The 25,491-nt window shown below is 36.2% G+C and overlaps 1 protein-coding gene and 1 long non-coding RNA gene across 8 annotated transcripts in view; one reads left to right on the forward strand and one right to left on the reverse strand.

The window, feature by feature from the left end:
• Positions 1-25,491, forward strand: part of rbms1b (RNA binding motif, single stranded interacting protein 1b) — a 172,096-nt gene that overhangs the window by 34,046 nt on the left and 112,559 nt on the right. For 2 of the 6 annotated variants that reach the window (XM_087268582.1, XM_087268586.1), the window contains exon 1: positions 13,577-13,908. The exons of the other annotated variants lie outside the window; for them this stretch is intronic. In XM_087268582.1, coding sequence (XP_087124708.1) covers positions 13,855-13,908 — 54 coding nt within the window. In that variant the 5' untranslated portion in view covers positions 13,577-13,854. Of the gene's footprint in view, positions 1-13,576; positions 13,909-25,491 lie in introns of those variants that run through there. 6 annotated transcript variants of the gene reach the window in all.
• Positions 13,568-25,468, reverse strand: LOC147842455 (uncharacterized). Of its 2 annotated transcripts, none has more exons than XR_015500082.1 (5): positions 22,102-25,468; positions 19,375-22,022; positions 16,891-19,310; positions 15,711-16,059; positions 13,568-15,408 (listed from the first exon to the last, which is right to left on the reverse strand). It is a non-coding gene; the product is annotated as an uncharacterized LOC147842455 (long non-coding RNA). The 2 variants fall into 2 exon arrangements; XR_015500083.1 differs by having other exon boundaries at positions 19,375-22,048.

Below are 25,491 nucleotides of genomic sequence, written 5' to 3' on the forward strand. Positions count from 1 at the left end.
ATTTTTTTTTGCTCTGTTAAACATTGTGTTGGGAAATATTATAAAAGAAAATTCACTATAGGGCTAATAATTATAAATTCAACTGTATATATTCGAATATTCAGTTTCACTAATGGATAAATTAAATGACATGAAACAGACACCTTGCCCTATAAACCAAACAGTAAATATTAGTCTTGGCACTCCTTTATCTAAATCTAATGTTACTCGCTCCACCTCTAAATCAACTTTCATGTTACTGTTCAGCTGTCAAGATTGTCCCAAAATTGCACTAATGAACGTTTTAATACACTTTTAATTCATTTTATTTGCACAGTATTCCAAAATAGACATATTTACTTTCATAATCTTTAATGCCTCTAAAACAACTATTCCCACATTTTATTTCGGTCATAATTACAGGGGATGTACCAAACTCCACACAGAAATGCCAGCTGACCCAGCCGGGGCTCAAACCAGCGACCTTCTTGCTGTGAGGTGACAGCGCTACTCTGTGCCGCCAGTTAATGCACATTAGTTAATGAAAATAAAGTCATTTGTTACAGGTTCATATTAACTCACAGTGCATTAACTAATGTTAACAAGCATAACTTTATATATTAACAATGCATTCATTGAACGATGATTAATAAATGCTGCTATATCAAGTTCATATTTCTAAATACATAAACTAATGGACCATTATTTAAAATCGCTGCCCATTTTGATTAGCATAAATTGTCTATATTGCAAGGTCGAAAGCGTTTTTGCATGCTTACAGGGTAATCTGACCACTCTGTCCTTTCTCTTTTTCTGTCCTCCTGTTTAATTCTGCACTCTGACCCAGTGCTTTCGCTGATTCAGCCCTTTCTCTCACCTCTTTTGCTTGTGACATGCTGGCATTACTCACACAACCGCGTACACAGCGGTGGCAGCAGGTCACCGTCATGACCCTGATTATCCTTTGAGGTCAGAAAACCTTATTATTTTCACCCATTCGGCCACGTGACAATTTAAAACACATCCATATCCATTTGTGTGTTTTGAAAACATCCCAAAGCGTCACAGTATTGCTGAAGGTAAGCGCCATACACTCAAAAAAATTTGATTTGTTGGATTTGCAACATTTATAAGGCAAGGCAAAGCAAGTTTATTTATGTAGCACATTTAATACACAATAATGATTCAAAGTGCTTTAAATAAACAAGAATAACAGAAACAAGTATAAAATACAAACAACAAATAAAAAAAGATTAAAATGTGTTAAAACAGGTTATAAAGGAATGAAAACGTAAAGAAAGGCGTAATCGTGCGATCTGTGGGCCGTAGCACAGTGCTCATACAGTAAAGGCACAGCTAAACAGATGAGTTTTCAGTCTTGATATGAATGTGCCTAATGTTGGAGCACATCTGATCATTTCTGGAAGCTGATTCCAGCAGTAGGGGGCGCTGTTAGTAGCTGAAGGCCGATTCACCCTGCTTTGACTGAACTCTTGAAATTTCTAATTTACTTGATCCTGAATATCTGAGAGACCTGTTGGGTTAGTATTTAGTGAGCATATCTGTATTGTATTGAGGTCCGAGGCTATTCAGTGATTTATAGACCAGTAATAATACTTTAAAATCTATTTTGAATGTAACTGGGAGCCAGTATAAAGACCTGAGGATATGTGTAATGTGTCTGCATTAACACTTCCGGAACGCTAGTTGGCAGTGAGGTGTAAATGTTCCTCTGTGTCGAGTTTCTTCGCTTGCTTTTTTGCTTTTCCTGAACACTTCCTGGATGTACAAGTGGCTCAAACCCGCTCATTTTGAGGCAGGAACCGGCGGACGTGCAGCAACTTTAACTATGAGGTAAACACAAAACAAAACTTTCCATCTGGAGCTCCTTCACGGGACTCCACACTTGTAAACAATCGCTTGCGCCATTCGTATCTAAGGTTTTTTTATTTTAAAAAATCGTGATTTCTCGATTTAATTCAAAATTTTATCTTCATAAAACGTAAATTCGAATTATTCGAAAAAATCGCCCAGCCCTTAGAAGTCCATTACAGTAATCCACCCTGCTGCTGATATAAGCATGAACAAGTTTCTCACTGGAAACAAAGCATCTAATTCTTACAATGTTTTTGAGATGATAGTGTGCTGATTTACTTACTGCTTTAAGGTAAGTGATTGTAAACAATTTATAATAATTTAGAAATGTTCAACTTAATTGGTTTGTTAAAATTCAGCCCATATAAATTGTTTGCAACCACTTAACAGGGCCCAACAATAAGTACTGCACAATGGCCTGGGGACAGCGTGACAGATTCTCGGGATAGATCGTTACTGGCCTGATCAGGCCAGTACTGCCTTGTCGCTAAAGTTTAATTTGGCAAATAGGGTGCTTTCGCACTTAGATGTTTGTTTCAGAACCTGTCTCGTTTGTCCACTTAGCTCTGGTTAGCTCGTTGGGCATATGTGAATCCCGCTATCCTGCTCGAATTCGCGCAACATCAATCAGTCAGAGATCGCTTGAATGAGTTGGTCTCGGCTCTATTAAAACAAACTCTGGGGTAGATCGATTGTAGTGAGAAAGCAAAATAATCAAACGAACTGATTAACCAGGCTATATCACTGTATATTATTGTTATGTCATAGGCATATATATATATATATATATATATATATATATATATATATATATATATGCAGCATATGCAGTGTGTGTGTATGTGTGTATATATGTATATATATATATATATTTTTTTTTTTTTTCAAATTTAGTTACATTACAATAGTTATGCTGATTAAAAAGTGTATGTATACAATTATATTTGGCTTTTGACACATTATTTAGAATATGTGGCTAAGAAATGGCTATTAACTTCTTTTTTTTTTTTTGATGGGGCCAGTGAAAATTTTGGCAGGGCAAGTACAAATCTGAACCACTTGGCCAGTAGAAAAAATCCTTAGCATTGAACCATGCTTACTTTAAAAAAAATGTAAATCCAATTAATATTTTTTGGCTTCAGTGTGAGTCAATGGGCTGCTGTGTTTGCTCATACTCTACAGCTTTATTTTGCTAATTGAATATTTTGATTAATTGTTGTTGAAGTTGTTCAAAGTGTACTTTGTATTCCTTACATTGTGGAGACCAAATGTCCCTTACAAGTATAGGGGGAAGGTCTTCCCCAAGATGGGTCGTGCCTGGATCACCTCCCTAGGTGGGCGTCCAGGAGGCATCCGAAACAGATGCCTGAGCCACCTCAGCTGACTTCTCTCGATGTGGAGGAGCAGCAGCTCTATTCCGAGCTCCTCCCGGGTGTCAGAGCTGTTCACCCTATCCATCAGAGTGCGCCCTGCCACCCTGCGAAGAAAACTCATTTTGGCTGTTTGTATTTGAGATCTTGTCCTTTCAGTCATGACCTAAAGCTCATGACTATACTGTAGGTGAGACCGATAGTCGAAAGATTTGCCTTTCGGCTCAGCTCCTTCTTCACCACAACGGACCAGTACATCGACCACATTACTGCTGCCTCTGTACCAATCCGCCTGTCTCACGTTTCATCTTCCCCTCATTGTGAACAAAACCCCAAGATCAGGCATGTCCAAACTCGGTTCTGGAGGGCCGGTGTCCTGCAAAGTGTAGTTCTACCAGAAAGACCAGGGAGAAAATGATGATACTGAATTACATTTATTGATAACTATTGTTTGACAAGAGTATCATTAAACAGGATTTCTTTGGCGGAGGCCCCGTCAAAAGCTTGGTTTGAAAACTTTTAGATCCAGCCACGTCTGCCGAGGACGAAGGCAGGGGCGGAGCCCTCCCCCCCTGGACAGGGCCAACCTGGTGGTGGTGATGAGGATGGTGGGTGAGCGTCAGCATCGGTGCCTGCAACCAAATGAATGAACAGCTTACATATTCCCTGTGTCTCTTGGCTATTGGTTGGAACTCATTGTGATAAGTGACGTGGTATTAGGTCACTGGTCACCAAATGTGTTCCTGGAGGGCGGGTGTCCTGCAGATTTCAGCTCCAACCCTAATCAAACACACCTGACCAAGCTAATCAAGGTCTTACTAGGTATACTTGAAACATCCAGGCAGGTGTGTTGAGGCAAGTTGGAGCAAAACCATGCAGGGACACCGGCCCTCCAGGACCGAGATTGGTGACCCCTGCATTAGGTATTCTTTGCTAATAGTTAGGGCTGTGCACTTAATCGAAAATCCGGTTTCGATTTCGATTACGGCTCATAACGATTATGAAAACCCATTAATCGAGATAAACGATTATTCCATCATATACCGCCTCCTTTCCAGTTCCACGTGAAAGTGACTGAGAGATGTGCTGTTATGTAACTTCTGCAGCATAGGATGCGCATCATTTATAATTTTTAAAGCATGAAAGAGCATGTACTGTTGTGTGTGTGCGCGCTGCGCTTAGCCTCGGACAGGTATTGTGTGTGTGTATGTGTGCGCGCGGTCCGCGCTTAGCCTCAGACAGCAGAGCATGCGCACATCTAACGCCATCCTAATGCAAGCGCTTTAATGGTCAAATACATGCACGGTGTTTAGTGATTATTCATATTAATCCTCATTTGTGTAATAAACAAACAAGTTGGGAATCAAAAGACACGTGAAAGAGAATCCTTATCATATCTGAGCCGCACTATTCTTAAAGTGACAGCGTGCGATATTCCTGCTGCTGTTTTTATTATTAATCAAACAACAAAAGGACGAAATCCACTCGCTGCTCTTGACTGAAGGACTTTTTTTCTTACAGTGAAGATGCTTAAAACAGTTTAAACTGATTGAATAACTCATTTCTAATAACTGATTTCTTTTATCTTTGCTATGATGACAGCACACTATATTTTATTAGATATTTTTCAAGATAGTATTCAGCTTAAAGTGACATTTAAAGGCTTAATTCAAGAGTTCACACTTAGCTCATGATTTATACATAGCTTGTTTGGCATGCTGTCCCGGGAGAGAGCCCTGAGCTCAAGGGATCCTCGAGCCCAGGGCTCCCCCCTTTTTTCAGGGCGAGTGGAGATTGAGCTCAGGTCTATCTCAAACTCCCCCGCTGCTGAGGCCAAGGCGAACTTCCTGAGAGTAAGACATTATAAAAAAGGTTTAGGCTTGTTTTATCTATAATATAGAGCACATTTGGATGGTGGGAGGAAACCGGGGAACCCGGGGGAAACCCACGCGGACACGGGGAGAACATGCAAACTCCACACAGAAATAACAGATGCGAGGACCCAACACCATTGGTATTCTTGCTGTGAGGCAACAGTGTTAGTCACTGGTCCACCGTGCCGCCCATTCTGGATAAAGGAGGAAGAAGGGGAGGAGGGGGGTTTCTTCCAGACGAAGATAGTAGTAGAAAGGAGATGAGGATATATATAGTGATTTGGGATCCTTTGATTGGAGGATCATAATTAGCTAATGTGGACCAGCTGGGTCGATCATGAGCACATGCTCCTCTCGAAATTAGTTTAAAATTAAACTTCACTTAGAGTAAATAGGCAAGTCATTATGTAACAGTGGTTTCTTCTGCAGACAATCAAAAATATATATTGCTTAAGGGGGCTAATAATATGGAGTTATTAAAATAGGTTTCAAAATATTTAAACCTGATTTTTTTTCCTAGCTGAAATAAAACAAATAAGCCTTTCTCCAGAAGAAAAAATATTATAGGAAATACTCTTGCTCTGTTAAACATAATTTGGGAAATATTTGTAAATAAAAATAAATTCACAGGAGGACGAATAATTTTGACTTCAACTGATAATCGTTTTGAATAATCAAATTAATCAAATAATTACAATTATGACCAAAATAATCGTGATTATAATTTTTCCCATAATCAAGCAGCCCTACTAATAGTGAAAAGTGTCGTGACATTTTAGTCTTCCTGCTACAAGCTACATTTCCAACCCCAATCTGACCCACCTGGGCTAGCTAATCAAGCTCTTACTAGGCTTTCTAGAAACATCCTTGCAGGTATGTTGAGGCAAGTTGGAGCTAAAATCTGTAGGACGCCAGCCCTCCAGGACCAAGATTGGACACCCCAAGATACTTTATAAGAGATTTAAAATTAATTTTTCTCTGGCATTTTAACTCTGAGCATTGGTTAATTTTTCAGACGTTGCATGGTTTAATGAAAGCTGTTTTGTGTGTAATAGAGCTGAATCTTTGATGTCCGCTTTGTTTCTCATATGATCTGTGGCTGTTATTGACGCACTGATGTGTTTGCTCTGTCCAGCAGATGTTTTTCTCTTTGATTTTTGTTTTCTGGTCGCTAAAAGGAAAAAGCTCCGCGGTCCAAGGGCAAAGATCTCGCTCCGTGCTCTCTGTGGGATTGTATAAATGACCTATTTACATTCTAACTATCCCACATAAACTGCTGTCTAAGCATGTTTGGGCCTAGCTGGGGATTATTGATACCACAAGGTGTTTTCGGTGCTCCGAAGATCATTTATATTCAAAACAGCAGAATGAAATCGAAAACTGATGAGCTCAGGGGAAGTTATTTAAGAAGACAACAGGAAATGCAGTGTTTAGGCGTGAAGACGTGCTTTACATTCATCACAGCCTCAGAGATGGACATGATGTGCTGCATATGTGTGTGTGTGTGTGTGTGTGTGTGTGTGTGTTTGTTTGTGTGTGTGTGTATGTTGAGAGAGTTTTTTTTAATTTCTGTGAGTGTGTAAATTGTAGTAAATACATCAAGTGTTCATGTTTCTCCATCAAATTTGAAAGCACCCAAGGTTAAAGGGATAGTTCACGCAGAAATTTGTATTAGCTTCATATTTAAATGTATTATTGTAGATTAAATTGTATTATTGTATTTGCTTTAAATTGTCTCTGTGACTTAAACTAATTGGGCCTATCATAGAACTTTTTGTGGGTGTCACGGTGGCGCAGTGGGTAGCACTATCACCTCACAGCAAGAAGGTCACTGGTTTGGGCCTTAGCTGGGTCAGTTGGCATTTCTGTGTGGAGTTTGCATGTTCTCCTCGTGTTGGCATGGGTTTCCTCTGGGTGCTCAGTAGGGCTGTGCAATTAATCGAAAATCCGATTTCGATTATGGCTTGTAACGATTATGAAAAATCATTAATCGAGATAGACGATTATTCCATTATTTACCGCCCCCTGTCCAGCTGTCCTCACTTGTTGCTCTTAAAAACGCGAAAGACCGCATGCTTATGTGCGTGTGTGTGCGGCGCACAGACACAGTCAAAAGCATGCGGTCAGCACTTGGTCTCATTCGCACATTGTGACGAGCAGAGAGCACACACATCTACAGTCATTAACGTGAGCGCTTTAATGTTCAAATAGGTGTCAAATGCGGTGTTTAGTGATTATTCATATTTACCCTCATTTGTGTAATAAAAAAACGAGTTGAGAATCAAAAGACACGTGAAAGAGAAACCATTAAAGTGACAGCCCAATAGCTGCCGCCTTTTTTAATCATGATTAATAAAACAATGAGAAAATCCCTCTCTGCTCTTGACTGAAGGACTTTTGTAGCTAAAGTGTTTTTCTTACAGTGAAGATGCTAAAAGCACAGTTTGTTTCATATTTTTATTTTATTGTATTTATTTATCTTTCCTTTGCAGGGAGGAAAATAATATATGCGGTTGAAGTCAGAATTATTAGCCTTCCTGAATATTAGAAACCCTTTTCCTCCCCAATTTCTGTTTAATGAAAAGAAGTTTTTTTTAACACATTTCTAAACATATTAGTTTTAATCACTCATTTCTAATTACTGATTTATTTTATCTTTGCTATGATTACAGTACATTATATTTTAGTAGATATTTTTTAAATACAAACATTAGGGGTGTAACGATTTATCATTGTACGATTTATTGCGATGCAAAAATGTCACAATATGCATCGTGGCGTTATGACGATTTGATTACGATATGACGTCCATTTTCTCTTATTAGTTGAGCTGTTTGCACATGAGCTACGTTCCACCTGCTGTCGCACGTGAGTTCAGATTGCAGCAGCAGTAATGTTAGCAGACCAAGATGAGTGGAGTTAAAATAGAGGATGGCTCATCCTCTCAAAATTAGACGTCTGGCAACATTTCGGCTGTACAGTCATTGCTTTAGACTCGTCCGCTTTTTGACACGCATACTGGGTCAAACATAGCCGAAGTTTTAAAATCTTCACAGTGATTTACATACTTTGCACAGCGACATGGATACCTCCTAATGGTGTTGAAAGAGTCACATACTGTATTTATAAGGTACAATTCACCCTAAAATATCATTCTGTCTTCATATAATGATGTATTGGCGGCCGCAAAATCACACATGACGTGAGCTGACCATGAGCTGTTACTACAGAGGGCGGACAGTGAACAGAACCTGCAGATTGTGACTAATAGGTAATGAAGTAGTAAACAACATTCAGTTTGTGGAACAGAGTGATCGTTCAGGAGCCGCGCGGGAAGTATGAACAGCAGTGGAAATGAAAGCGAAAGCGTGCACATTATTTAAATAATCTTATCGCATTTTAGAGTTATGATTACGACGAGCATGAACTCTTTTGAGTACAGAGGTACATAAAAATGCACGTCAACATGATACACTTGATAGCGCCGACATCAGCGACGCCGAAGAAATAGTAAACCTGCCTAAACGGCAGAAAAGAGCCACGACTGTCCTGTGTAATGAAAAGACGGCCACCCTGTCACTCATCATGCCCAACATGAAGACAGCCATCCATAAAAACCTCTCAGACAGATACACATCAGTTCAGGATTATCTTATAGAACTGCTGATTACCTGGAAATGTAGAATTTTTTATTTATTTTCTTTTGCACACACAAAAACGCAAGTGACCAAGCAAAGCCTTAAGCTCTTTCTGTTAAATTCAATTGAATTGAATAATTTCAATAATATTTTATAAGAAGTTTTTTAATTGTTCTATTTTCCAGAGACAGTCCTGTTTAATTTATTTTCTTAAAGAAGGTTCAGTTTAACAAGTTGAAACAAAAGAAATACATAAAAAATAGTTTATTAAATTAAAATAGGTAATTAAATTTTTTTAAACAAAATTTGCATTTCAGTTTAATTTTCAATTTTTATTCCAAATATCGTGATACATATCGAATCGTGAACATTATATCGTGATACACATTGTATCGTGAGCTGAGTGTATCGGTACACCCCTAACAAACATTCAAATTCAAAGTGTGATTTAAAGGCTTAATTAAGGTAATAAGTAGGCCCATACGGAATCTGCGCATGCAGAATTCCGCAGATTTTCCACAGATTTCTGCAGATTTTTAGCCCATCATTTATTCTGTTTATTTACTTGCGTAAATGTGTATATCTGAATTTATTCTGTTTTTATTCAGTAATTTATTACTTTTTATTTCATATATTAAGGTTTTAGTTATGATACTCTGCTGGATACTGCCAAAATAATTCTGCAGAAATCCGCAGATTTTTATCAAAATTCTCCGCATAAATAGCAAAAAACGTCCGCAGATTCCGTCTGGCCCTGGTAATAAGGCAAGTCATTAGCTTCTTTCACACAGTGATACCGGTAAATTTCTGGAAAATTTCCACAACGACTTTACCGGTATATTGAAAAAAGCGCTGTTCACACAGGCGAGGACGTTACGGAAATTTTCCAGAAAAGAGCATTCACACATCCATTCCAAAATACCGGTAAATTCTGACATCATTCACCACAAATGAGCTTTAAACGGCTGCGCTTGTATTTGTAAACATTTGACTAAATTACAAACTCTGTGGATGATCAATATTGTGAACAACTTTCGCAGGATCACTTTCGCATGTCGAGATGTTCATAATATGTGCGTGTGCAGGCACTCACAGGCTGTTCCACAGGCACACGCAAAGCTTGAAGGTAAACCAACAACGGCTTATCATAAGCATCTCATCGATGATTATTTACACAGTTGGCATTAAGAAGAACATATAAACGTGATCTGACTAACTTCTAGCAGCTAAATGTGTCTGGAAAAATATTCAAAGGCTTTTATCCTCACAAACCGCGCGGACGTAAATGCGTCTGACTGTTGTGATTGGCTAAAGCAGACGTCTCACGTCAGCACGTTCTAGACGTGCACGCGCTTATTACGGTAATCTTCCTTCTGCATTCACACAGCGCAGCATTCCGGCAAATTGCCGGTAATGTTGCAACTTTTCTTTCCGGAAAATAGCCAGAACGAATTTACCAGTATTTTCAAGTGGTGCTCGCTGCAGAGCCATTTGAGGAGAGGTGAGCTCCAGAGAGGGGGAGCTTAAGCTTGAGCTCCACCTTTTTTGCACTTCTTCTACGCGTGATGTCACTGGGGGTAGGGTTAGGGGTGGGGTTGGTGTATGCATTAAAACAGCTTACATGAGGAGGAGCGACAGCTCATGCTCCCCCTCTCTGGAGCTCACCTCTCCTCAAATGGCTCTGCAGCGAGCACCCTCTCAGTATTTTCAAAAAGGACCTGTTCACACATACACACCTTTCCGGAAGGTCTGTATGTGTGAAAGGGGCTATTGTATAACAGTAGTTTCTTCTGCAGACAATCAAATATATATATTGTCTAAAGGGGCTAATAATATTGACCTTAAAAGAGGTTTCAAAATATTTAAATCTGCTTTTACCCTAGCCAAAACAAAACAAATAAGCCTTTCTCCAGAAGAAAAATATTTGAGCAAATACTGTTAAAATTCCTTGCTCTGTTAAACATCATTTGGGAAATATTTATTTTTAAAAAATTCTCAGGAGCGCTAATAATTTTGACTTCAACTAATAATCGTTTGGAATAATCGTGATTACAATTATGACCAAAATAATCGTGATTATGATTTTTCCCAAAATCGAGCAGCCCTAGTGCTCAGGTTTACCCCACAGTTCAAACACATGCGCTAAAGGTGAATTGGGTAAGCTAAATTGTCTGTAGTGTATGTGTGTGAATGAGTGTGTATGGATGTTTCTCAGTGATGGGTTGAAGCTGGAAGGGCATTCCCTGTGGAAAGCATATGGTGGATAAGTTGGCGGTTCATTCCGTTGTGGCGACTTCTGAAACAGACACTAAGCGGAAGTAAAATGAATACATAAGCTTATGGCCATTGCTGTATTCCTTCTGACTGATTTTGTTGTTTCAATATTTGCTCTGAATATTTTTTTATACAGATGTCTTGATCTGAGTAAGCATTAAACATATTAATTGTTTATTAGACAGGTATTTTGGTGCTTTATTTAATTTTTTTGAGCTTTAATACCAGCTTTGCCTTTGCATGTTTAATGTTGACTGTTCAATCATATTTAAATGTCAGTCAGAAAGTTAAATTAATATAATTAATATTAATATATTAATATACAAACCGAGATGGTGAAGAAAAGTGATTTAAGTGCTTTAATAACGTGGCATGGTTGTTGGTGTCAGACAGGCTGGTCTGAGTATTTCAGAAATTGCTGATCTACTGGGATTTTCACGCACAACCATCCCTAGGGTTTACAGAGAATGATCCGAAAAAGAGAAAATATCCAGTGAGCGGCAGTTCTGTGAGCGCAAATGCCTTGATGATACCAGAACTCAGAGGAGAATGGCCAGACTGGTTCCAGCTGATATAAAGGCAACAGTAACTCAAATAAGCACTCGATACAATCGAGGTGTGCAGAAGAGCATCTCTGAACACACAACACGTCCAATCTTAAAGCGGATGGTCTACAGCAAGGCAAGTTTATTTATATAGCACATTTCATACACAATGGCAATTTAAAGTGCTTTACATAAACAAGAATAAAAAAACAAGTAAAATAAAAATAAAAACAAATAATAAAAATGCGTAAAAAAAAACAAAAACATAAAAACAGGTAAAATGTGATATAAAAGAATGAAGAAGAAGAGAAAAACATGATAGTGCAATCTGTCGGACGCAGCTCAGTGCTCATTCAGTAAAGGCACAGCTAAACAGATGTGTTTTCAGTCTTGATTTTAATGTGCCTAATGTAGCAGCAGAAGAACACACCGGGTGCCACTCCTGTCAGCTAAGAACAGGAAACTGAGGCGACAATTCACACAGGCTCGCCAAAACTGGACAACAGAAGATTGGAGAAACGTTGCCTGCTCTGATGAGTCTCCATTTCTGCAGCCACATTCGGATGGTCGGGTCAGAATTTGGTGTCAACGACATGACACCATGGATCCTTGTATGGATCCTGCCTTGTATCAACGGTTCAGGCATTAGTACCAATTGAGCATCGAGTCAACTTCACAGCCTACCTGAGTATTGTTGCTGACCATGTCCATCCCTTTATGACCACAGTGTACACAACTTCTGATGGCTACTTCCAGCAGGATAACGCTCCATGTCATAAAGCGTGAATCATCTCAGACTGATTTCTTGTACATGACAATGAGTTCACTGTACTCAAATGGCCTCAACAGTCACCAGATCTCAATCCAATAGAGCACCTTTGGGATGTAGTGGAACGGGAGATTCGCATCATGGATGTGCAGCCAACAAATCTACAGCAACTGCATGATCCTATCATGTCAATATGGACCAAAACCAAAATCAATATTTCCAGTACCTTGAATCAATGCCACAAAGAATTAGGGCAGTTCTGATGGCAATAGGGGGTCCAAACCAGTACTAGTATGTGTACCTAATAAAGTGACCTGTGTGTTAAAATATTATATTCTTATGTAGTATATTTAAAAATAATAATTTACCCACAGTTTCTAACATTAAATTTAATTTGTTATATATTAAGAAAATATCAGAAATTGTTTTTTTTAATTAAATGTAGTAAAATAAAATAACATTAACTCAATAACTCTAAAATCAATAATAAATATATTGTAATTAAGTTTATGTGGAATTAAATTCGGTTTAATATTATTCACATGTAATGTCTATTAGTTTTATATTATTTAATACAAATATTTGTAATTAAAAAAGTTTTATGGAAACTTGTGATCATTCGTTCTGAAAATAATTTCAATGCAAAAAAAAAAAAAAAAACTTTATAGATCCTAAAAGGGTTGCATTTTGTGCTTTAAAAAAGTCTTCCCCTTCTTTAAGGGGTTAACTGTGACCTGAACATGTTTTGGTGAGATTTACTCCTACTACACCCATAGAAGAGAGTCAGTTTACTGTAGCTCTTCCTGTTGTTAGATAACAGCCACACATGCATCTTTTTAGCACACATCTATATCACTGGCATTGATGTTTACCCTCTTTACACACAGTTTTTATCTGCTCACTTTAAACACATTTTAAATCTCACCATATAGCACATATGAAATTGTAAAACCACAAAAACCTGATGGCCTCACTCAGGAATGTGAAGTATTTGAGCCAAAGGAAACCAACAGCAGTTAACGGGGGGTTGACGAAACGTCAAAAACAATTATTCCAAAACTGCAGTGTTTTATAAAGCACAAACCGCGTGTAAATTCATGCATGTATGCGCAACATGCATTATTCATTATCATATGGGCATAGAGTCAGTTTGTGTTTAAGTGTTGTTTATACGCGCTCCCGACCCCCCTCTGAAAGGAGCGCAGTGGTTTCTTCCATAGTGGGAGGAGTAGTTTTGTGGAGAAGTCACCGCAGATCAATGAACTGAGCGGAACAGACGGGCTGGGCAAGCCGACTATATCTGCGGGATTTGTGCTGCTTTCCTTTAATATTATATTATTATTTCGCACTCGTTACTATTCTGTCTGAAACAAGCCTCAAAGAGAGACTCTTAATGACAGCCTTGGTCCGTCATTGTGGTTTGTAGAGCCACACATACAACTTTGTCCTCCTGGATACACAAGATAACACACGACAGAAACATTTACTACTAAATAACACACTCGTTTGTGGATTTTGCGATTATTCAGGATGATTTTTGCCAATTCTGGACACACCTTAAGGACGTCGCATAATCGTAAGCAGGTAAAAAAATACGTATTTTTGTTTCTAATTGTGGCCTTTAAAGTGTTAACCCTCGCTGAGGTGTTTGTTTAGCACTTTTAGTGAGACTATACATGTCAATTCTAATATAATAATGATATCTAGAATAAATGACTTGTGATTATTGATGAACGACTTAAAAGCAGCACTTTTAGTTCATGAAACTAATCCATGAAGAATAGCTGTCACTTCGTCCTCTTCCAATCAAACGCTCTCCTCCGATGGGTGTGTGTTTTGTTGTGTTGGCGTTTAATTTCATTGTGTTTCAGCACCGGCTCTCATTCACAATTTTATCACACCTTTCCCCCCACCCTCCACTGCTCCTCCCAATCAAACCCGTCCCACGAGTTTAAAAATAGGCCTGTATTTGATCAAGTTTTTACGTGTCTCACGCACGTCACTGCATTTTGGGAATATACATTCGCTGCTGTGCCTGCATGTCTGCGCTGATGTAGTGTTGGGTTTCAGTGGTTAATCTACTTTACCAGCAGGCAGTGATGGTCAGAAGTCACTGTGCTGAATTAATGCACCCTTAGTCTATTTAAAGCCTCCTCTTATCTCATGCATGTTTATATTTTTACATGCACTACCTGTCTTAGATTGAGGTGAAGTTGATTTTATATTCGCACATTCATTCAGTGACAACTTGAATGTGACGAACTTGTATTGTTTACCATGCTACTTTGGATATTCAGTCTGAAATCTTGTGTATAAATGACTTCAAAACAACGTTAACACCATTTAATTGACTGCAAACAGTGTTGTACTTTTGATAGTCATTGGCTGCTAATATGGTTTCCCTATTTAGAAATGGCAAAGAATAGTTTTCTCAAACTGTATTAGTAAGGAAAAAAGTTTTAACGTAAGAATATAAAATCAACTTTATCTCCATCTGTCTAGAATATTGAGGTAAAGTTGATTTTATATTCGCACATTTATTCAGTGACAACTTAAATGTGATCTCCTTATATTATTTACCATGCTACTTTGGATATTCAGTCTGAGATATCATGTACAAATGACTTCAGAACAACATTAACACCATTTAATTGACTGCAAAGAGTGTTGTACTTTTGATAGTCATTGGCTGCCAATACAGTTTCCCTATTTAGAAACAGCAAAGAATAGTTTTCTCAAACTATTAAGGGGACAAAAAGTCTAAACGTAAGCATATAAAATTAACTTTACCTCCATCTGTCTTGGATATTGAGGTAAAGTTGGGTTTATATTCACACTTTCATTCAGTGACAACTTGGTGACATTGTCTTTGTATTGTTTACCATGCTACTTTCGATAGATCTCAATTATAAATGACTTCAGAACAACATTAGCACTATTTAATTGACTGCGAACAGTGTTGTACTTTTAATAGTCATTGGCTGCTAATATGATTTCTCTATTTAGAAATAGCAAAGAATAGCTTTCTTAAATGATATTATTAAGGTAAAAAGTCTAAACGTAAGAATATAAAATCAACTTTACCTCCATCTCTCTTTAATATTGATGTAAAGTTGGTTTTATATTTGCACATTCATTAAATGACACCTTGCAACATGGTCCTCATATTATTTATCATGCTACTTTGCATATTCATTCTGAAATCTCATGTACAAATGACTTCAAAACAACATTTGCACTATTTAATTGACTGAAAACAATGTTTTATTTTCATAGTCATTGGCTGCTAATATGATTTCTCTATTTAGAAATAGCAAAGAATAGCTTTCTTAAATGATATTATTAAGGTAAAAAGTCTAAACGTAAGAATATAAAATCAACTTTACCTCCATCTCTCTTTAATATTGATGTAAAGTTGGTTTTATATTTGCACATTCATTAAATGACACCTTGCAGCATGGTCCTCATATTATTTATCATGCTACTTTGCATATTCATTCTGAAATCTCAAGTATAAATGACTTCAAAACAACATTTGCACTATTTAATTGTCTGCAAACAATGTTGTATTTTCATAGTCATTGGCTGCTAATATGATTTCCCTATTTAGAAATAGCAAAGAATAGTTTTCTTAAATAATATTATCAAGGACAAATCCGAATGTGCAAATATAAAAATAACTTTACCTCAATATTAAAGCCTCCTCTAATCTCAGTATTTTTTTACTTGCATTACCTGTCTTAGATTGAGGTAAAGTTGGTTTCGCACATTCATTTAATGACAACTTGTGATGTTCATATTTTGTTTACCATGCCCCTTTGAATATTCAGACTGAAATCTCATGTATGAATGTCTTCAGAACAACATTAGCACTATTTAATTGACTGCGAACAGTGTTGTACTTTTAATAGTCATTGGCTGCTAATATGATTTCTCTATTTAGAAATAGCAAAGAATAGCTTTCTTAAATGATATTATTAAGGTAAAAAGTCTAAACGTAAGGATATAAAATTAACTTTACCTCCATCGGTCTTGAATATTGATGTAAATTTGGTTTTATATTTGCACATTCATTAAATGACACCTTGCAACATGGTCCTTATAATATTTGTCATGCTACTTTGCATATTCTGTCTGAAATCTCATGTACAAATGACTTCAAAAAAACATTATCACTATTTAATTGACTGTGAACCATGTTGTATTATGATAGTCATTGGCTGAAAGTATGATTTCCCTATACTTAGAAATAGCAAATAATACTTTTATTATATTATTGAGGAATCTGAATGTACAAATATATATATGTATATATAATGGTATATATAATGGTTTTATATAATATATATATATATAAAACCAAAATGATCTCAATATTAAAGCCTTCTATAATCTCAGAGCATGCATTATATATATATATATATATATATATATATATATATATATATATATATATATATAATATATATATATATATATATATATATATATATATATATATATATATATATATATATATATATATATATATATATATATATATATATATATATATATATGCATTACCTGTCTGGATTGAGGTAAAGATGGTTTCGCACATTCATTCAGTGACAGCTTGCAACAAGGTCCTTGTATTGTCTACCATGCTACTTTGCATATTCAGTTTGTAATATCATGTATGACTGTCTTCAAAACAACATTAACACTATTTAATTGACTGCGAACAATGTTGTAGTTTGATGTTAATCGGCTGATAATATGGTTTCCCTATTTAGAAATAGCAAAGAATACTTTTCTCAAATGGTATTATCTAGGAGGAATCCCGATGTGCAAATATAAAACTAACTTTTCCTCAATATTAAAGCCTCCTCTACTCTCAGAGAATGTATGTTTATTTTACATGCATAATATTATGTATAGGGCTGTGCAATATGATGATGTATATTATACAAATTGTTTAAGTCTGTCATTTCATTTTATGCTCTATTATTTATTTTGTGGTTTTGCAATTTAATGCATTGTTTATGGTAATTTTATTTTCATCATTTACATGAGCATAATATTACTCGCCATTATGGAGATGCAGACAAAAATATGAATAACAGCATTGTGAGTGTTGCAATCTTGGATGTACAATGTTCACATTTTGCACTTTATTCAATGCATATAGTTTTATTTCATTTGTGTTTGGGTTTTTTTTGATGTTCGACCTGTAATCATTAGTTTTTGAAGAATGTTTTATGTTTTATTAATATTTATTTAATGATTTGTAATCAATTATTTGCTTTGAATTTCGAAATAAAGTGAGAAATATGGTCACATCATGAGTATATACTTTAAAATGTATAAAAATAAATAGACCTTTATAGGTCATATGCATTTATTAAATTTAGCAAATTAATTGTTAAATTGCATTTGCTGAAATGTTGCAATATATTGTGATGTATATCGTTATTAGGATATCAGATGACTCTCATATCATTTTTGTCATTGTGATCATCCAGCACTCTTTGAATGTGGTGTCCAAGTCATGCTTAATCCTTTATTTTTGATGTTGCATGTAGAAAATGTTGCATTGATTCATTCATTGGTTGTTGAGCAAATTCTGGTTTAGTCTTTCATGTGATGAAAAGCGTTTGGGACAAATGTATTCACTCATTGGTTGCTGAGACTGATGTGTGGCCACATGTTGTGTATGTTACATAATCTTGAACAGGTGAACCTTTAATTTGAATTTTTTTTTGTAAAATTTCTGTTTTAAAGTTTTTTTATGTCATTTTTCGGCTCTATTTTCATAAACGATTAAGAAATAAAATGATGCATTTTCAGGATTAGCAAATGCAATATAGAAACATTGATTGAACAGTTTTTCAAGATAGATGTTTGCTAATTTTGGTCAAACAGTGAAGATGCTGCATAATCCTAAAATGGATTTTAAAAAATTATTTAATTTATGGCTGGTCGATATGGAAAAAAATGTCATCCCGATAATTATTTTCCATATTGATTGATAGCGATATACATTTCAATATAAGTTGTTAATGTTCCTATAACATGTTAACTATAACATGACATTTCTCAAAGAAGGAATAGGAAAACTCTTACCTGAGACGGTGTGTGGGGGCTCTGAGTGCCCAGCAGGCACACCGTTGTGATCGAATGACTCTCGCTTGTTTATTAATGCCTGTGACAGCGCTGACGTAATTTTGACAGTGGAGTGTGGCTGTTTGATTTGTACTCGTAATCAGGATTTTGTGTCCGTGATGAAACTGTATTTCGTGTTTGTAAAGTACACCCATCGTAAATTTATCAGTCATATACAAACAGACAAAGAAAATGTCGTATCTGTGTCTGTTCTAATCACAGATTTTGGAATTGTACCCTCGTAAAATTAGGAGTACGTTCCGTTTTCCTTTACGATGTATAATTACGGATGTGTGAATTTTATTTACGTACAAAATATTTATGACAATGATTTTATTCCTTATGCTCCCAGATTTAAAATAGTACCCCAACAATGACTGAAGCCACAAAAATTAGAGGGTCCATTAAATGCCATAGCATTTTCGGTCAATACATTTTTGGTGGCCGAAGATTCAGTGAATCTCTAATATCAACACACTTTTAGATTGGCATTGTTGCATTGTTGATTGGCTCTTAGATTGGTATATAGTAAAAAAGTCCAGAGCTTATCATTATTATTGACACTTCGATAAAATATCATTTAATGGCCCAGCCCTATTTTAATTGCAGCCCTTATACATTTTTTAATGTGTGGTTTTAAAAATCTTTGAGAGATGAAAAAGGCACACTTTAGTCGTATTTTTAGACGTTGCATAAAGAAAATGACACATTTTTATGAAGAGAACATGTACAAGATAGAAATATAATCATTCATCTTTGACAGATGAAGAATTCTGGCCACACAGTGTGAGTGTTACATAATCATACAAAGGTAAAGATCCTGTTTGACTTTAATTACAGTCCTTAAAGTGCAGTTTTAAAATCTTTCAGCCTTAGTTTTTAGATTTTGCATAAAGAAAATTGCACATTTTCATGTTGAGAACATGCGAGGCGGAAGCATTAAATGCAAATATATTCATGCTTGGGTTGTTGAAGATGGCTTTGGCAAATTCTGGCCACATACTTGAGAAACAGATATGAATATGCGAAGAGCACGATTGAAGACATATAAAGCAACTTGTTCCAGTCAGATTTCAGTTTTATTTTCAGGTTTTGCATTAAGAAAATGACATCTTCAAACCAGATCATGCAAGATAGAAACATTTTATGCGCTCAGATTTACAAGTATTTTTGCTAATTCTGGCTTTGCAGTGATGATTGATAATGAATGTTTGTAAATTGGTAAAAAATCATATTTGCAATGTCAAGCATAGCCTATTGTTGCCCAGGAGCTTGTCGGTTAATGGCAAATTTAGACTTTTGTAGATTAAATGTTTAAAGCATTCAGGCATAAAAATCAATTTTGCTTTATCAAAGACTAAATAAACTGCATTTTCTATAATGAAGACTGCCAAGTGTCATTTTACACTTTAAGAATTTTAGATTTTTAAATATATTTGTGTCCAACTGCCATTAAGCCTTACCAGACAAGCATAAAATATACAAATTTCTCTTGCTTGTATGCTTTCCCTCCCCTAGAAATCCATATTAAAGTGAACTTTAATAATGTATTCTCATGCACGCCATTATAAAATCATCCCAAACATTCTAAAATGACAAATTCTTCACAAAAAGAGTTATTCAATCCATCTGGTGAAATATATTTCATATTATAATAATGCATATCGCTGAAAAACTAAATATTGCAATGTCAATTTTTTCCATCATCGTGCATCCCTAGTAAATATAGTGTTCTTGAACCTTAATAGGGTATATGCCGAGCTAGTGTTTTTCCCATACTGATACACTTCCGGTGACCTGTTATTGTGAACTTTTTTTTACATTGTTTTATGGTTCCTTTTACAGTATCAATGTTGTAATGTCATTAAAATACATTTAATTAAATAAACTTTGACATTTATTTAGTTGCTTAAGCGTAAAAGGAGACAAAAAGCCGTTTACTCGCACGTGCCCGTCAGAATCGGTATGTTAGCGCAGAATCTCCATTGAATATACTGGGGTAAAACAAATGCTCATATTATAAAGACATGGCGGGGGAAATGTAATTCAATGCAGTGCTTCTTGTACAATCCGAGACCCACTTTAAATCGGATATCACTCAGCTAGTGGAGATCGCTGATTTTTAAAGAAAACAGACCTTAAACGCACCGATTTTGCATTGGCATTAAATTTGCCGGAAGCGCTTAACCCAGGTTAATGGCAAATTAAATATCATATATGCATTCTTCGGCATTTACCCTATATAGCAAAGTAGGCCTACTTGAATTAATCTGTTGTGGTAATTTTATAGTTGCTATGGTAACACAACAGCTTTAGTAATACAGTATTAAAATAATGACCGAGCTCTTTAATTATCTACAACTATATGATGTATATTATATTACAATACTCCGGTTTCCCCCCACAAGTCCAAAGACATGCACTATAGGTGAATTGGGTATGCTAAATTGTCTGTAGTGTATGTGTGTGAATGCGTTTGTAGGGATGTTTCCCAGTGATGGGTTGCAGCTGGAAGGGCATCCGCTGCGTAAAAACATATATGCTGGGTAAGGGATTAAGCCCAGAAGAAAAAGAATGAATACAATACGCCACAGTTTACTGTAGTAAAAACTAAAGCGCACTCCAGTGTTTATTATGGTTCATCAGTTCACAGTAGGTCAGTGTTTCTCAACCACGTTTTTGGAGGCCCATCAACACTGCATGTTTTGGAGGTCTCCTTTGTCTGTCACACCCATTACTGGGGTCTCTGCTAATGAGCTGATGATCTGAATCAGGTGTGTCTGGTTAAGGAGACATGGAATATGCACAGAGCTGGCGGTCCTCCAGGAGTGTGGCTGAGAAACTCTGCTATAGGTAATACTACTGTATTCTGTTGCATCCATTCATAGATATTTACATTAGATGTCGACCATGCTATTGTTGTCTGTTGAAAGAAATGCGTCAATAGAGCTGCCATTTTAGTACAGGGTAGCACTCCTTTGAAATGAATGTGAGACCAAGGTGCAGTGGAAGAATGTGGCCATGCAGAGCCAAAAATATATACACGTATATCTATGATTGGGAGTTTTCCCAGTGGTCAGTATGCAAATATTATTTTAAATTACGAAAATTATAATTTTTTTATCATTTTTCTACATCAATGGATAACCGAGCGCACAGGCATTGCCGACAAAGAGTGTGTGTTTGTGTGCATGGAAATGTATTATCCTCCCTCCCTGGTAAATTTGATCTAATCCATGTCCTGAAGCACAACCCCTCTCAAGCTTTCACTTCTCATTCTAACGAAAGGAACGATTCGTTTCGTTAAATGAATGTCACACTGTAAAAAAAAATCCGTAAAAGGTTCACAGCTCTAATACTTGTGCACAAAAGTGCACAACGTACAAAATCGTAAAAAAATTAACTCTTACCTATGAAATGTTCTGCCTTTATGCTTTGCTTTCTTTGTTTGCCCGTTACTACACCCGTACACAGCACTAAATTCCAGCATCATCAGATTGGCTTTAGTCTTGACTAGCACAGTTGAAAGACATTTGTCCTGGGAGCACTGTACACTGTACAAATGTGGCGGTGCTATTGACTGTACAAATGTGGCGGTGCTATTGACTTTACAAATGTGGCGGTGCTATTGACTGTACAAATGTGGCGGTGCTATTGACTGTACAAATGTGGCGGTGCTATTGACTTTACAAATGTGGCGGTGCTATTGACTGTACAAAAGTGGCGGTGCTATTGACGCATGCTCATGGTCCATATTTTTGACTTTTTGACGAACTGCATCTCTGTTTAATTTGATCATATTTCTTATTTTTCCATATTTTTTTTGTGTTGTACTCGTCACTTTATGTACACTGGAAGCTTCTGTAGCCCAAAAAAATTCCTTGTGTATGTGTGTGAAGCACACTTGGGAATAAAACTGATTCTGATTCTGATATGCAATATCTAGTGTAAATATCTATGGCATCTATAAACAAAGTATACAGTATAATGTATACAGTATAATACTTTACTATAGTATGGTTCAAAAATACTGTATTATTTACTATAAATTACCACTGTATTTAATGTTTTAATGCAGGAATGCATTAAAATATGTGCAAAAACGTTATTTAGAATGATAAAGAAGCAGTAATAACTAGGAATTTAGGCTACAAGGGTATGAAATTTTCTTCAGTGTCACAACGCCAATATGAATGTGTTTTTTCTCTTTTGATTCTGACTTCAGGTCTTCACTTCCAATCTTCACTTACTTTGAAGATTTAGAAAGTAAGGTTTTGAGGTTACCGCCTTGCAGAAAAGCAGCACTCATGTTTGGGTGTTGGCGGCATTTTTTAACATCTTTAGTGTTTGTTGCTTCACTCAGTGAGCCGTAATTATGCTAATGCTAGTTCTGAGATCAGTCTCTGTCAACAACAGTAAGCATTGGTAAAGCAGTTGTTAACTGCGATTAAATAATAGAAAATTCTGGTTGTTGGGCTGCAAAGTGGCTTAATGGTTAAAAACTGTGGCCTCACAGTAAGAAGGTAAAGGGTTCGAGTCCCGGCTGGACCAGTTGACATTTCTAAGTGGAGTTGGCTTGTTCTCCCCCTGTTGGCGTAGGTTTTCTCCGGGTGTTCTGGTTTCCCTCACAGTCTAAACACATGCGCTATAGGGGAATTGAATAAACTAAATTGGTCGTAGTGAATGAGTGTGTATGGGTGTTTCCTAGTACTGGGTTGCAGCTGGAAGGGCATCTGCTGCATAAAACATCTGCTGGAAAAGTTGGCGATTCAGTCCACTGTGGCGACCCCGGATTAATAAAGAGAATAAGCCAAAAAGAAATGAATGAATGAATTCTGGTTGTCCAAATTAACAGGTTGAGATTAGTTGACTCCACAAGAGTCAATTGTGTTCCAGACTAGTTTAAATCACAAGGTAATTCAAATGAAAGTGATTTAATATCATTAGTTCAGTGAATTTTGCTCTATATTGGATAAATATGCATTGTTATGGTTGATAATGGTATTTCTTACGATATAACTAGCTTGCAAATTGTTCTTTTATTAGACATTTAAATAAAACATGTATTTATGGGCATCGCTGTGTAAAACATATGCTGAAATAGTTGGAAGTTCATTCCTCTGTGGCGAGCCCTGATAAATAAGGGACCAAGGCAATGGAAATTGAATGAATTCTGGTTGTCCAAGTTAAAAGGTTGAGATTAGTTAGTCAATTGTGTTCCACACTAGTTTAAATTACAAGGTAACTCAAATGAACGTGATTTGAAATAATTGGTTCAGTGAATTTTGCTCTTGGGCTGCACTTTATTGGAAAAATATGCAATAATATTGTTAATAATGATATTTCTTACAATATAACTAGCTTGCAATATGCTATTTCATAGGAAATTTTAATAAAACATGTATTTATGTAATGATTAAACTGAAATAAAAGGGTATTAATGTTTTTCTAAGCTGATTCAATCTAAAAAAACGAAAAGCAATGTCATGGTGCAAACATTTAGGCTTTTTAAACACCACAAATGACTTATTGAAACATCCATAATTTAAAAAATAAAAAACAAATACCACGAATGACTGAAATGTAACCTCAGCAGAAATTCAGATTTTTTTTTTTGGCTGTTGCCGTTTTCTTCTTTGTTCCCAGCAAGAGTATTTTTCAGTTACTTATTTTTATTCATTAATTCGTTCGTTTTTCTGTGGCTCATACCCTTATTTATCAGGGATCGCCACTGTGGAATGAACCGCCAACTATTCCAACATGCGTTTTACAATGCCAACTGGCCCAGCCAGGACTCAAACCAGCAACCTTGTTGCTGTGAGGTGACCGTGATTACCACTGAGCCAACATGCTGCCCTGTTTTCAGTATTTATTTATTTTTACCTAACAGCACCTACTGGAGAGATGGGGATAAAGATAGTAAAGCCCCCATCTGATTGGTTAAATTAAGATAAACAACCTATGTATGCAGCACACAAAAGTAATTTAATTTATTGCACTTCCCAGCTGTATGGATGTTACAAATACTACTATCACGATAATGATTATTTATTGATACGTTGAAATATCACAGTCCAAATGACTGCAAATGTGTGTCATAATTAAAATGTTAAAGTTACACTGAAGTGCAGGCGACTCTGAGGTCGGTGCAAACGTGTCCATTGACCTTGTCATATCAGTGCATCGTGATGATGAGATTAGATAGTGTTTCTGTTTTCTTGATGATCTGCATGCCGCTTGCAGTACATCTCAAAATGCTGAAGTTTGATTTACCAGCAGCACACTAAGAGATCCACCTCTTGATAAAAGAAGAAAAGGGCTTGCAAGTCACTCAAATGGATTATGCACATATATTGTAGAGCTGTGAAATGATTCAGCATGATTAATTGCATCCAAAATAAAAGCTTGTGTACACAATGTGTGTTATGCCTTCACAATATATCGTTATCACAATGTTAGCATATCTGCAATAGTGACATTGCAAGATATGCAATGTTGAATATGAATTATAGTTGACCGGGAGCTACAGAATTGTATTTAATTATTGTATTTATATGGAATTACTATGATTTTATGCAAAAAAGAAAACGTTTTTCTACTTAGAATTTGTGTCTTGTTTCAAGTCCTAATATCTACATTTCAAAGCAAAAACAAGATTTTACTTGGCCCACTGCAGATAAACTCTTAATTAAAAAAAAAAAAGTTGACAACTAAACAATACTTTTTTTCTTGATCCAAGATTTCTTGATATTTGGACTAGAAATGAGACAAAGCAAAGCAAAGTAAGAAAAGCATTTTTTTTGCATTGTGCTTGTTTAATTGTGCTTGTTTAACCTAAATACTGTTAGACTCCCTAGAAAACCACTTCAGACTATCCTGTGAAACAGCATTCATATCAGTATATTTATCGCAGGAAATAAAATATCACATTATCAGATTTTTTTTTTGCAATATCGCACATTTTCCATTATCATGCAGCCCTATTGTGTATCTGTGTACTCAGTATGTATAAACATTGTTTAT

The sequence above is a fragment of the Danio rerio genome, chromosome 9 (assembly GCF_052040795.2).
Source record: "Danio rerio strain M-AB ecotype USA chromosome 9, GRCz13ab, whole genome shotgun sequence".
Classification (NCBI taxonomy): domain Eukaryota; kingdom Metazoa; phylum Chordata; class Actinopteri; order Cypriniformes; family Danionidae; genus Danio; species Danio rerio.